At 43.0% G+C, this 15505-nt stretch overlaps 1 protein-coding gene across 2 annotated transcripts in view; it reads right to left on the bottom strand.

Annotated features, from left to right (window-relative positions):
- Positions 1–8444: 8444 nt before the first annotated feature.
- The window catches only part of HENMT1 (HEN methyltransferase 1), a 39093-nt gene continuing 32032 nt past the window's right edge, over positions 8445–15505 (bottom strand). For both annotated transcript variants that reach the window (XM_019479358.2, XM_019479359.2), the window contains exons 6-7: positions 12234–12411; positions 8445–10812 (exon numbers count right to left, since the gene is read on the bottom strand). In XM_019479358.2, coding sequence (XP_019334903.1) covers positions 10372–10812; positions 12234–12411 — 619 coding nt within the window. In that variant the 3' untranslated portion in view covers positions 8445–10371. The remainder of the gene's footprint in view (positions 10813–12233; positions 12412–15505) is intronic.

Here is a 15505-nt window from a genome sequence, read left to right as displayed (position 1 = left end):
GTTTGCCTCGAGGGTATCCTTGAAGTGTTTCCTCTGGCCCCTGCATGTCCTTTGTCTCTGGCTGAGTGGGGAGTATAGCAGTTCTTTTGGTAAATGTACATCAGGCATACTCACATAATGCCCTGTCCACCGCAGCTGATGTTGAATAATCAAAACTTCTGTGCTGGTGGTGTTAGCGTTGGTGAGGACACTGGCATTTGTGCAATGATCCTCCCACTTTATGCCAAAAATCTTCTGGAAGTAGCACTGGTAAAGGTGTTCTAGGCTTTTGAGGTGGTCCTTGCACATCACCCAAGCTTCACAGGTGGAGAGAAGAGTTGGGGCTACCACTTCTTTAAAAAATAAAAGCTTTGTTTGAGTCCTGATGTCATGATCATTGAACATGTGGCCCAAAACTGGACACAGTACTCCAGAGATGGCCCTACCAGGGCTGAAGAGAGGAATAATCGCTTCCCTTGATCTTCTGGTAATGCTCCTACAATGCAGCCCAGTATACTGTTAGCCTTCTTTACAAGGGCATGCTGTTGGCTCATATTCAGCTTACTGTCCAGTGTAAGCTCCAGCTTCTTTTCTAAAAAGCTGCTGCTTAGCCAGTTGGGCCCCAGCCTGTAGCAGTGCATGGGATTGTTCCATCCTAAATGCAAGACTTTGCACTTGTCCTTATTGAACCTCATGAGATTTCTTTTGGTACAATCCTCCAATTTGTCTAGGTCTCTCTCACTTCTAGCCCAGCCCTCCCCTTCAGCATATCTATTATTCCCTCTTGTTAGGTGTCATTCACAAACTTGCTGAGGTGCACTCCATCCCATCTTCCAGGTTGTTGATGAATATATTGAACAAAACTGGCCCAGAACCAACCCCTGGGCCACTCTACTTAATACTGCCTGCCTGCTAGACATTGAGCCATTGACTACTACCCTATAAGCCCAATGATCCAACCTTTTTTCTATCCACCTTACAGGCCGTTCTTCTACCCTGTACTATTTTAGCTTGCTTGCAAAAATGTTGTGGGAGACTGTAGCAAAAGCCTTGCTAAATTCAAGGTATATCACATCTGCTGCTCTTCCTGCATACACAGAGCCAGTCATCTTGTCATAGAAGGCAGTCAGGTTGGTCAGGTATGACTTGCCCTCAGTGAATCCATGCTGACTGTTCCTAATCACCTTCTCCTCCAAATGCTTAGAAATAGATTCCTTGAGGACCTGCTCCATGATTTTTTCCATGGACTGAGGTGAGGCTGATTGGTCTGTAGTTCCTTGGATCCTTCTCCTTCCCTTTCTTTACGATGGGCACTATATATGCCCTTTTCCAATCACCTGGGACCTCTCCCAACTGCCATGAGTTTTCAAAGATGATGGCTCTGCAATCACATTGGCCAACTCCCTCAGCACCCTTGGGTGCATTGCATCCAGCTCCATGGATTTGTACAGGTCCAGCTTCTCTAAATAGTGGAACCCTGACTGTACCCAAGTCACTTGCTACCTTTCGCCCTAATGAGCATCTCAAATAATACTATCTGTATCTCTAACCTGTTCTTTTGCCACTGTTGGCTGCTCATCTCCTCCCCAAACCGTGCTGCCAGGTACTGTAGTCTGGGAGCTACAGACTACAGCACTTTAAGGAGTAAAAACGATTGGAAAAGAGTAGGTAGAAGATTGTTTCCTTCACTGTACATCTTGGCCATAACTTGCATCTGTAATTTACAATAAGAATCCTTGGTTTTGTGTGGTATGACACAAATCTAATCTAAGCTTAATTATAATATTCAAAATTAAACATAACTTGTCCAGGATATTATTTATAATTAGCAAATTCTTTGCTAGCTCATTTTATGTACATGGATTTCTCAGTATGCCACTGTCTCCACTGTGACTCAATCAGCATGCTGCAGCACTCTCGGTTGGCTTGAGTTTCAAGGCTGCTGCAGAATGCCACACAATATTAGTATTGTTAGGTATGCAAACATGACTCATAAAATAAACCTAGCAATTTCAAATAGGAATCCATTGTGTTAAAAACATTCTGACCTGCTGTCAGAGTTCTCTGCAACAGAAGAATTACTCTTTTTTCTTTATTTAAAGATCAAGTAAAAACAAACTTCTGACATTTTCCAAGCAGTGCCTTGAGTTTTAAAAAAGGTTGAAAACTGCAGATGTACCAAAAACATCCTGTCCAGTTGCTTTAATGACAGTTGTCCCTATAGGCTTCTTCTAAACATACCACATTAGAGGAAGTGCTCAAAATGAGTCACTGCTGTGGTTTGTTGCTTTATCCTCCTCCTCCCCATCCCTTCAGTGTATACATTCATTTTTGCTTGTGCCTTGTTTCATGCCACATGCTTGGGATAACTTCCTCTGCACCGTCCCCTCACTTATTGGACCCAAGCAATTTCTCTCTTCCCCTTCAGATATCTTCTCAAAATTATATCTTCTCAAAATGATATTGGTGGCTATTTTTCAGTCTCCATGCCCATATACCTTCACTTTTATTGCCCCTAATATTTTTTAAAAATATCAATAATTTGATCTACTTGCATTGATAAATGTTCCTGTCAAATTAACATTCTATTTCCTTTCTTCTTGTCCTTCTCCTCTTGTCCACTATTTAAAACCAAACTCACATTAGAATCATAGAAAGTTAGGGTTGGAAGGGACATCCAGAGAGCATCTTGTCCAACCCTCTGCCCAGACAATCCCTAACTTGATCACCCCAGTCAAAGCTTTCTCTAGCTGGGTCTTAAAAACCTCCAAGGATGGAGAATCCACAACCTCTCTGGGTATCCTGTTCCAGTGTTTTACTACCCTCCTAGTGAGAAAATTCTTACTAATATCTAACCTAACTTCCCTTGCTCTAACTTGAGACCGTTGTTTCTTGTTCTGTCATCTGCCACCACTGAGAACAGTCTAGTTCCATCTGCTTTTGAACCCCCTTTCAGGTAGTTCAAGGCTGCTATTAAATCCCCTCTGTCTTTTCCTCTCTAGACTGAATAAGCCCAGTTCCCTCATCCTCTCATAGGTCATGTGCCCCAGCCCCCTCACCATTTTTGTTGTCCTCAGCTGGATTCTCTTCAATTTGTCCACATTCTTTCTATAGTGGGGGACCCAGAACTGAACACAGTACTGTAGATGTGGCCTTGCTAGTGCTGAATAGAGAGGAATAATCACTTCCCTTGATCTCTTGGCAACACACCTACCAATGCAGCCCAGTATGCCTTCTTTGCAATACAGGCACACTGCTGGCTCATATCCAGCTTATTGTCCACTGTAACCCCCAGGTCCTTTTCTGCAGAGCTGCTGCCCAGCCAGTCAGCCCCCAGCCTGTACTGGTGCATGGGACTGTTCCGTCCTAAGTGCAGGACTTTGCACTTGTCCTTACTGAACCTCATGAGATATCTTTTGGTCCAGTCCTCCAATTTGTTTAGGTCACTATGAATCCCAGTCCTACCCTCCGGCATATCTACTACTTCCCCCAGCTTGGTATCATCTGCAAACTTGCTAAGGGTGCACTCTATGCTCAGTGACTTCCAGGTCATTGAAGACTTTGAACAGAACCAGCTCCAGGACCAACCCCTGGGGCACTCCACTCGATACCAGCTGCCAGCTGGACATAAGCAATTGATTACTACCCTCTGAGCCCAGTGCTCCAGCCAGTTTTCTATCCACCTTACAGTCCATTCATCCAGCCTGTACTTCCTTGGCTTGCCTGAGAAAATGTGGGAGATGGTATCAAAAGCCTTGCTAAAATCAAGGTACACCACATCCACCGGTCTCCCCTCTTCCACAGAGCCAGTCGCTTCATCTTAGAAAGCAATCAGGTTGGTCAGGCATGACTTGCCCTTGGTGAATCCATGCTGACTGTTCCCAATCACCATCTTCTCCTCCAAGTGCCTCCAGATGGATTCCTTGAGGCTCTGCTCCATGATTTTTCTAGTGACATTTCTGCATAAAGCCTCAGATGACTTGGCAAAGGAATTTGGCCAGTGGCAGAGCAAACAGAATCCCCCCACCCCCAAACTCCAACAGTGAATCAACTATGCAGTCACTTCAGGACCTCATGCAGCTTTCAGCACATAAAGTTTTGACTCCTGCAATGTTACATAAATATAACTGAACATGATGTAATGAATGTAAATATCTTAACAGAACCAGAGTAGGCATAAATTGGACAAAGTTAAAGTAAGAAAAGACCCTTCTCCTTTCTTTCACTGCCACTGCAACTGTGATAATGGGCTTACCTCAAAGTGCTTTACAAAAGAGGGTAAGAATAAGGACAGGCTCATTTAGAAAGTCTGTAACATATGAGCCATGAATAGTAAGTGAGGTGAAAACATGCTGTATATAAGAAGTGTGCCATCTCCTGGTCACTGGCAGTGTCATATATAAGCCACAACTTTAAATACTGTAGACTTGTTTTCTTTGTTTTTTTCATTTGTGAGATTAAGATGGCTTGACTACATAGTCCAGATTTTAAACTGGAAATCTGTGGAAAATTAAATAAGCTGTTTTAATTAAATGGTATATTTAAAACATCTCAAACTAAACTGATCACAAACCATCCTGTGCCATTATGAGGAATTCTGAAGAATAGCTTCACTATTTTAGAAAAGAGCACTTCATTTTAAAATTGATCTAATTCAGTGCTTCTCAACCTTGGAAAATGCCAGTTCCTACCCTTCACTTCATTTTCCTTTGCTTCTGGAAAAATAATAAAGCAATTCTTCTGTTTCAAAAAGCCTGGAAAGACTGTGACAGGTTATATTGACTATGAATTCCTATTTGAAATCTATGGGATTATCCTGTGAATTGTGTGTAGGTGTTTGCATACCTAACACTGATAATATTGCATGGCACTTCACAGCACCCCTAAAAGGATTCTTGGCTGAGAATCACTGACCAGTGCAAACTCTGTAATAAGGGCAAACACACTCATTTAATTCTCAGCAGTAAGCTACCAACTTTACTGGGTAAACTGATATTAGCTGCAGCATCTTAAACAAATTGCAATATTTTCTATGCTTCACTATGCAAACTTAGACAAAAGTGCTGGCCAATATTCACATTGGCCATGGACAGAGTAAACATTTACACTAGTATAAAAAAAAGGAGTAGACAGATAATGCAAATCTCTAATTTGGAATAATTTTGTCCAATCTACTGGGACAGTATCCTGGAAGGACTGGGGATAAACTTTTGCTGAAATAATTACACCAGTTCAGGTTTTGTCCATCCCAGAGCACCCATTGATTACAGTAGAGAAATTATCTGCTTTGTTTGTGGCAAAGCACCTAAATAGTCACCTACTACAGGAGATACTCTGGAAGAGATTCCACATCTGTCTGGCTGTTTTCAGCAAAAAAAAAAAAGATAAACATTTTCTTGGCCGATACGAATGGCCAATTACTAACGAGCCATATCAGCCGATACCAATCTGATAGCTGATTTACAGGAATGCAGCCAGGCAACTTGGAGAGCAGCATCCAGTCTGTAGGGGGGAAGGGGCGTGGGGGAGGGAAAAATCGAGGCCCCCACTGGGAGGGAGGGAGTGGGGCAGGGGTTGCCCAGCCAGGGTGGTGAACGTGACCCTGGGGTGGGGCGCATGACAGAGCTATGGGTAGCTCGTCCAGGGGGTGTAGGGAGGGAGGGACAGCTCCCTGCCACTGCGTGCACCCCCGAGGGAGGCATGGGGGGCATGTCCCCCCCTGGATTTGTGCATGGGGCAAGGGCACACTGCCTGCCGCACAAAGTGAGCCAGCCTCTTCCCAGCAGGAGGTAGGGCCAGGGCTGCACTCGGGGTGGGATGGGCTCAGCTGCAACAGAGCACAGTGCCCTGAGCAGGGGCAGCACTAGGGGGGATTTGGGGGATTATAGCCACCCCAAAATTTCCTGTAGACCACCCCATAGCCACCCCTCCCAGCGCAGTGCCACCACTGCTGCACGCCCCATGCATCTGAGTCTGCCCTACCCCCACCTGCCCTGAGCATAGCCCTGGCCTAGCCCCCACCACCAGGAAGAGATTGGCATAGTCTCTGCCCCAAGCCCTTGCCCACCTTTGCCCTGCACACAAATCTGCCCCAAGCCACATGCCCCCCATGCCTTCCTCAGGTGGTTGCACAGTGGCAGGGAGCTGTTCCCCCCCACCCTTCTCCCCTAAGAGCTCCAGACAAGCTGCTCACAGCTCTGTCCTGTGCCCCACCCCACCAGGGCAGCATCAGCCCCTGTACCTGTCCCTGCCTCACTCCCTTCCTCACTGTGGGAGCCTCGATCTGCCCCAACATGCCCTTTTTCTCCCCTCCCCTACACCCATTCCCGCAACAGACTAACTGGAATGACGCTGCTCTCCAAGCTGCCAGGCTGCATTCCTGGCCACATGCATGCTGTAGCTGCATGTGCACACAGCATTTATCAATGATGTTATCAGTCAAAAAAAGCTGATTGCAGATAATGCTAATTTTCCTGTTATTGGTGCCCATCTTATATGTAACTGATATATCGGTGCAACTCTAAAAACTGATATAGAATACGCTATGCCAGGGATTGTAACCTGTGGCCCATGGGCAGGCTGGATCTGGTCTGTACAAGTCTCCTGCAGGAGAAGTGTTCACAGGGTGGGGGAGAGAGTAACAACCCAGTATCCTCAAATCCTCCCCACAGCCTCAAACCCTGCTCCTCCCCATAGGAGACACAAGTTAAATTTGAATCAATACTGTTATTTTCATAATATACTTACAATCCTAGAATTCCGAGAAGCCAAATACCAAAATATGGTTTCATTCCTCAGTAGTACAATTTAATGGGTTGGCCTCAGTAGTACGGTTCAATGGGCTCGCCTCAGCAATACAATTCAATGGGCTGGCCTCAATACTGATAGGACTAAGTCCCCTTCCTTCAGTCCCTTTTGGGCGCTCTGCAGCTTCAGCGTGAACTAAGAGATTCGTGTTCACGGAGAGGTTGGTTCAGGTGATCAATCTGATCCGGCCTACATTTGCGATTCTTCCTTCGTTGTTCTGCAAGTGAAGTCACCTCCAAATTGGGACACTAAGTTACAGTTTTTATTGAGTGAGCTGCCGTCTTGGGCCACTCCTACTCAAGCCTGTCATTACTCCCAAATTTGGGCTCGGATCTTACTCGACAGATTCTTTTGCTTAGTAATTAGTTTCTTTTGTTGATCATTTTAATTATTCTAGGGAACTTCCATACCACTGTAAGTGACCTTTTCTTACCAATCTGGTCAAAAGGCTCTAGGGTTTGATCTCTCGGAACTCAGGATATTTGCTCTCTTTGTAAAAGACTTCTAAAGATAAAATTCAGAAGTTAAAACTTTAAACAAAGTCAGGACCTTTCGCACGTAGTCCAAAAACAATGACTTAGATAAGGAGATCGATCTTATCTTCTTCCTGAAACTGGCTAATGGGCAACCATTACAAACCTTCAAACTATTTCATTCAATATGACAAATGCAAGTATTGCTAGGTACATCAAGAGACTGAACAGCTTCCACATGAAATGTCTGAGTAAGATCCTGAAAATAAAGTGGGAAGACAAAATACCAAACTTTTGCATGTGCTCCGAGGGTGGAGGGGCGATGCTTTAATTTGCAGCATGTTGGAGCAGCCTCTGTGCTCATGTACAGGCACCCAGAGGTACTGGAGCATGCAAGACTAACACACTTAGACATCACTATCAAGAAGAGGAAGTTGCAATGGATTGGCCATGTCAGGAGAATGGGAGGAGACCATATCCCCAAGAATATTTTGTACAGTGAAAATCACAATGGCTCTAAAAAGCAGGGTCTATGGCGGTACCGGAATGTATGTAAAATGATAAGAAGTCGTTTAACGTCAATGTAGAAAGTGAGGAGGAGCACAGAGAATCCCATCTGATCTGGTGGGAAGATTAAGCGCTGGGTGCAGTTCAACATGAAGCAGCTTTAACCCAGAGGTTGGAAGCAAAGCAAAAAAGAAGAAAGCAGCGTGCTGCAAACTTGGACTCCAACTCAGACAATACATGGATCTATGAAACTTGTAACAACCTGTGCCACTTTCAAATTGGGCCTGTCAGCCACAAATGGATTCATCATGCATCTGACTAGACCTCTTACACGTATACCATGATCCAGAGATTGACAGTTGCCTACTACTGTTCCAAATATACCCCACCTTGTCCTTATTTTAAATGATCAAACTACAAAGTACACTAAATAAAATGCCAAAAGGAAAATACACTGAGAAAAAACCTAAAGATCTAAAATTATCTGCTAAGTAATGTATGTCTCACAGCTATGAATTGCAGTGATATTTTCAAAAAAAAGGACAAGTTCTTGGTACTTAACTCCATTCTCATTAGACAGCCACCCTCATTTTGTTTATGAGTTTATTTACAAGCTTGGAATTTCACATTTAAACACTTACCAGATTAGCTTTACAGTTTAAGGAAACAAACAAGAAATTAATTCTAAATATTTTTTATTAAAGGTTAACTTGAAGTAAACATAGCTGTTTAACAAAGAGCTGCAGACAGTACAATTATGAAAAATATAACAGTCAAACCATGCAGCTTGCTGTAAAGTGCCCTCCTTTTTTGCAGAAACTGAGCCTGTCATAGATTATAAACCATTCCTTGGCTCTGTAAATTACAGCCGTATCTTCTGCCTGGTTTCATCCTAAACAACTTCTGAGTTCAGGAATGGCCAAGAACCTTTTTAACAAACAACAGTTGGTACTATATGAAAACTCTGCTTTTTATGTTCTGTGCATCTTACAAACTTTAAGACTGACTGCGCAATGCTTGCACACCCAAAGCTGCCAGTGATTCCAGTGAATGTACACAAGAATGCGTCAAGTACATTTCCATCCAGTTATGATCAGTGCTTTTAACATAAGAGGACCAAAAGGGGAAAAAAAGGTGCAAGAAATAAAACTATACATATGTATAATACCTACAAGTATATAATACAAATAAAAGGTACAATGGCTAGCCTTCCTCTTCCTCTGCCAGAGGACTGTTTTTCATTTATGTTTTTAGTGCAAACTTTTGTCTCCTTTTTTTGGGATACCACTAACTAAGGCTTTCTATCTGCTGCTTTCTCTTCCAGGTACGCTGAACAGCAATCTGTAATATATGCTTTCCGTAGACAGATCTAAGATTTTGAAAAGGGCATGTCAAGGATTGCTACAGATCCCCTGACTCCCAGCACCCCACCACCACCACTTTGCTTTACACCATAGCTGCCACCAGCTTGAGCTGCCCCACCCATGAACCTCAGGCTGCAGTTCTAGTTCCCCATGGCCCCCAGTGCCTGGGTCCCTGTGGGTCTGGGCAGGAGGAACTGAGATCAGACCACAAGAGTGATGGCACAGCTGAAGCACCCAAGCCAGCAGGGGATACCTTGGTGGGGCTGAGCAGAGAGCAGGTACAGGAAGGGGGAACCCACCTGCTGCCTTCACTGTTCCTAGCTGACCAGAGGTGGTGAGAACCCAGGGGAGGTAGGGCCACTCCTGCCCCACTCTAGCCAGGGGCTGCAGGGAGTGGTTGTGTGGGCTACTGAGCTTGGTCAGGAACTGTGGTAGTGGCAAGCTAATCCTCCCTTCCTACACCTGCTCCCTGTCCAGCCACTCCAGATGATCCCTGCCAACCTGAGGAGCTCGAGCCTCAGCCCCATCATCCCCATAGTCTGAGCTCAGTCTCTGCTGTCTGGACTATGCAGGGGACCTAGGTGTCTCATAGGGCACAGGGAACTGCATGTGCTGCCATGTCTGCCAGAGAACTCTCTGTGCACCCACCAGATCCACCCCTGATTTTCTGGATTTCCATATCCCTCTCCTTTTCACCCTTTCAACAAAACCAAAAAATCCCCCAAGGAACATCCTTTCAAACAAAAAGCACTGTAGGTATTATCACAGAAACTAACATCTTATTGCTTCAGTTTATGCTTCATGTATGACAACATTTTGATTTCCAGGTTCAGCACTGAAATCATTCTATGAAGCAGCAGCACTCTACCACTGTGTCATTATTCACATGACTGGTATCAAAACTTCTATTCAGCTGGTAAAAGTTGTGAATATTCAGCATATCTGAAGAAAATAATTATGATATCTGAGAGATTAATAAGGGGAACAGAAGAAATTGTTAAATAAAACTACTGAATTTCAATGGTAGTTGGTTAACTTTTAAAATCTATCCTCAAATCCTTAGAGCTGACTTTCAGCTAAAACCCTAGAAACCAAAGGGGGCTACGAGAGAATATAGACTCCTGCCCCTCTTGAAATAAAAAAATTAAGTTCACCCTATGCTTCTAGCTACCATACAGAAGATATCGGCACGTGTCTACTGAAGAGGGGCCCTTCATCACCTTAGTGGAAACATAAACCATTTACTCATTTTCTTTCTCTTCATGTTCATGTTCAGTACTGATCACCACAGCAGAACCATCATTGCTTAGTGCTACTTTGCCAGTAATCAGCTTGCTTAAGTTCTCAAAGGTGCCACAAAGTTTATTCACTTTGGGAATAGAAAAGATTTTTATGAGAGGTATGTAGACTGCATTTCCACTGACATATGTCTCCATGTTTCTGTCATCAGCAAGTTTTTCAGCTTCAGCTAGAGAGGGATTCTTTAAATGCCTCATGAAATAGTGAGGTAGTTGGAAGTCGGGTTTCATCTCGACAAGACCATCGCTATGCTCCTTATATACAGAGTTGAAACTGTCCAAGAGTCGTCTGGTAATAATTTGTGCTGTATTAATAACTTCACTGACTACTGCATTCTGCAGGTACTTCTCATCTTTAAGACTTGGATACACTGCTTTGAAAATCTTTAGGAAAAGTAAAGAATCCAAAAGATTAAATATTAAAACATGCTCAGAAAATGTTATAAACAACATGCATCTAAAAACAGTGTATTTGTACTCAGTTTTTTATCTTGATATCCAAAAATATTATATTTAATAACTGTTATGATTGTATAATGTTATAATTTTATTGTACAAACAATTTAAATAACATGTTGATCCAAACTCCACTCTCATTTATACAACCGTACACCAGACTTCACTAGACTTTTATACTGTAACAAGCAGGAGAATTACTTTAGTTATCAACAGAACTGCAAAATCATAGATTTCATAGACATTAGGGCTGGAAGGGACCTCGGAAGATCACTGAGTCCAGCCCCCTGCCCTAGAGGCAGGAAGTCAGCTGGGATCATAGGATCCCAGCAAGATAAGCATCCAAATTTCTCTTGAAGGTGTTCAATGTGGGTGCTTGAACTACCACCGGTGGCAGGCCATTCCAGACCTTGAGGGCTCGGACAGTAAAGAAATTCTTCCTTATGTCCAGCCTGAAATGGTCTTGCTGGAGTTTATAGCCGTTCAACCTTGTCATCCCTTGGGGCACTCTGGTGAACGATAGTTCCCCCAGATCCAGGTGAACACCCCTGATAAACTTATAGGTGGCCATCAGATCGCCCCTGAGCCTGAGCTTTTCCAGGCTAAAGAGCCCCATAGCTCTCAGCTTGTCATCATAAGATCTGTTTTCCTGACCTCTGATCATGTGCGTGGCTCTTCTCTGGACTCTCTCAAGCTTCTCCACATCCTTTTTGAATTGTGGAGCCCAAAACTGGACGCAATATTCCAGCTGCAGCTTCACCAAGGCCGAGTACAACAGCCTTGGTGAGGCTGTACAAAAATCAGACATATGCCTAACAAGTTAAGGTTAAAGACTAGATCAGGCATGACTCTTCTAATTTTTTTTGATGTATCAGATGCTTTCCATAGTGCTGACAACCATGAGGTTCTGATGACACTAGTCCCACCACAGATAAGGTCACATTTCTATACTGCCCTGCCCGCTTCCATTACCTTTCTAGACTTATAACTATACCAAAGTTATTTTTTAGGGTTAAAATGTCTTTATAAAGCCCTTTAAAATATTAAACTAATTTCCAAGAAATCATTCAGTATTTAAAAAGTGGTTTGAGTCTTAAAACTGTGACAGCAAAATGCATTTCTCTATGTCACAAGGTTAGTCACAGTATTTGATATTAGAAACACAACCATGGGTTTGTTTCCTTTTCAATGTAAAATTATATATTATTAACTGGAGTTATGTCTGTGTAGCAGTAGTAGACTAGATTATGATATATATGTACCCCTTCTACCTTACAAAAGTGTCCCTGTATTTATTTATTCATTACGAAGTGAAGTGAAAAGGCAGGTAACAAGTGGGAGATACTTACAGTTCTGTAAGAGTTTTCTGTGGGTTTCTCCAAATTAATAGGTTCACCAGTATTTGGATATTTTCTCCTAAATACAGCAATTTGGGTACAAAATCCAACATCCTCAGTTCCAGGTGGTGGGGCTCCCAAGCCAGTAAATTCCACTGTATAATCATAGCAACTGGCTGCATCTAGTGCCCTAAGAAAAATAATTTAATCTTATCAAAATATATTGGTCAGCATTTCATTCTGCTAAAATGTGAATCTTCCTGCAAGGAACCAGACTATAATCCTGCAACCTCTCAGGCATGTATGTAACCTCCAGCATAATAACTTCACTGAGATTTGAAGCTGAGCTCACGTGTAAGTATTTACAGAATCAGGGCCTTACTCTTTAGTAATGTAGAAATAAGAACCAACTTCTATCAATGCATTTTTATATAAAGCAAAAGCTTCTTTAATTTTCTGCAAGTATTTCCTATAAAACATACATATTCCTTATCTTCCCTAGCTAATGCATCTCTCTCAGAACAGACACCATTAAAAATGAACTATGTATGGAAACCATTAGCTTTCTGCACTTTATGTCAAGCTTTCAGAATAAATGATTTTGAGAAATCATTTAAAAGATAACAAGAGCCACATAACATATGCTTAAATCTTGATGTTTGCAGGCTCTTTATACCTAGGAAAGAGAATGAAATCTAGCAGCTTGTGTCTGTAACAATGTGCAGAGATATCATATCAAGGTGAAAAAAGACCCATTCATTCTACTGCACCAGTGAGTGTTAAACAGCCAAAGGAAGCAAGGAAGAAACTTACTGGAGACAAGACACCCAATGCTGGAATCCTCAACCACAAGAGATCAAGCTGGGCACATCCAAACAAGCACACACGTAAAGTATGTGGTGCTGCAGAGCCATCTGCGGCACTGCACACATGCAGGCATTCCCTGTGCTGCTAATTTGCAGTGCTGGGGCTGGGGGAGGGAGAGGAGGCTTAACAGTGGGAGATCCCACCATCAAAAAACCTGTGCTAGAATAAAGTGGCACACACGTGGCAGCACCGTGCACCACCCCAAACCAGAGCCTGGCTGGCTGGAGCCACACTCCAGCTGCCAGCCAGGGTCCCTGCTACTGGATTGCCACTGCTGAAGCCCCAGGAGGTCCCCAGGACCCCAGGTGCAAGTCCCCTACCCCACCTGGGGCAACTTGCCATGTGCTAGAGCACATGTGCACAAGCATTCCCTGGGGCAAGTAGCAGCAGCGCAACTGTGCTGCTGCTATTTGTCCTCAGGGAAATGCACGTGTGCGCTCGTCTGGATGTATACACTGACTTCATGACTGACTTCTTTTGAAACACGCTGCAAGACTCACAACACAAATGTGTGAGTGCTTCTATGCTTCTTACACTAAAGCAACAAACAGATATAGACGTATAAAGGTGCTGGAGTACAGCCAACAAGCATCAGAAAATTCAAAGCCAGGACTGATGGTCCATTTTCAATTCCTGGAATAGTTATTTAAAGTAAATAAAAGTTATTCTAGAAAAGTGCCCCCACCACCATCTCGGGCATTATTTATTGTTCCTCAAGCAATGAGACTGCAACAGTGTATCAGCACCAGAGAGAAAGTGTCATTTCTTTCTTTGCCATTCTTCACTCTCCTCTTTTTATGTGTTTGTCTTGTTTGCCTTCAAAAGACTGGACTCCAGACAATCCTAACTAAAAACTAATTTTCTCAAGGAAAATGATTAGCACTGTCTTTGAAACATCAAACAGGTTTTTTCTTTACAAATCTGTCCACAGTGAAAGGGAAAGGATAATTTTTTACTGATTTTCCTAAAGACAGAGGGTGACAATAACAGTGCAGAAGGTGGGTTACTTACTGCTTGCTTATAAATACAGCACAGTCACGTCATACATGCATTTAACTTGCACGAATTCAACTATACGCGGGGTGGGAGGGGGGGCAGGGCTTGAGTTTGCGGTGGCGGTGGAAGGTTTTGGCAGCGTGGTGGTGGCCCGGCAGCACGCAGCCATCCCCACCACCACCCCGCACTGCGCTGCTGCCACCAGCCGCACAGCTACAAGCACGGCTCCACGGCAGCGGCAGGAGGTTTTGGAGGCAGAGGCAGTCGCCTATACATGATTTTTGCCTTACGCAGTGACCTCAGAACCTAACCCCTGCGTAAGATGCGACATGCCTGTATTACACACCTTTCAAGCTCCCAAACAGTACTGTGCACTTTTACAATTTGTCAGAGCAGCAAGGCCAAACAAAATTATGTCAACATAACCTGTTGGAAGGTTATGCTAATAAAATGAGAAAAAGAGATGAGGACTAAGAGAAAGGAAAAAAGAAGGGAAGAATGGAGCAGTCTCCTTTGAGCAGTCTCAACAACTTTTTTTCAAATGTATCTTGAAATGGGATCCAAATATTTTCAATACAAATAATACATTTCTACCTTGATAAGTGGCTAACTTGGAAAGGTCTGAACATGACTGGTTTATTCTAGGAATAAACCTACTCTTCCATTTTTGTAAAATCATGTATTTGGTGATCACAGCAGACCTTAAGAATTAAAGTCTTTGTGGCAGAGCTAAACCTGCCTTAACAGGAAAGTATCCTATGATATTATTTACAGCAGTAGCTTACCTGTTGAAGTCAAGCATTACTTTAACTCTTGTGTTAACCTCTTTCCGCAGCTGCCTGCTTGCATCAGGGTCCCTTTTTTATATTATGGCAACAACAAATGCCAGAGCAGGATAAGGTCTTTATCTTGTGCAGACTCTACCAAGTCCAACATGGTAATAAAATATCTTGCTGTACCATATGTAGTCCCACATCAACAGAGATACTCTTAATATTATGCTATTTGCTGTCCCATTGGGATTATTTTTAATGTTGTGAAACATTTCTTTCCATGCTTTCAAAAAGAATTCCAGACTAATGGAATTTTTCATTAACAAGAATGAAAGGACAGGAGCCTAGAGAGCTCATGGGAGTTTATGATATATTTCTATGCAGGATATTGTTAACATAAAGGCTTTGTTAAGACTTTACATTTGAAATGCTTTAACTGTTTCCCCTTCTTTTGTTTCTTCAGTAAAAGTGTTGAAAAGATTCAAGAAGTATTTATGACAATGGGAAAAAGCCAACTATGACAAGACATAAAACTTCAGAGCACACTTAACTTTATGTTGCAGCAATGAAAATTAGTTTCATTAACATCTTGTTGCTTACCGGGCCTGAGTATAATCCCTTTCACAGTCCCCTTCCCCACTCCACACA

Source organism: Alligator mississippiensis, chromosome 5 (assembly GCF_030867095.1).
Source record: "Alligator mississippiensis isolate rAllMis1 chromosome 5, rAllMis1, whole genome shotgun sequence".
Lineage (NCBI taxonomy): Eukaryota > Metazoa > Chordata > Crocodylia > Alligatoridae > Alligator > Alligator mississippiensis.
This window is presented reverse-complemented; position numbering and strand designations above follow the sequence as displayed.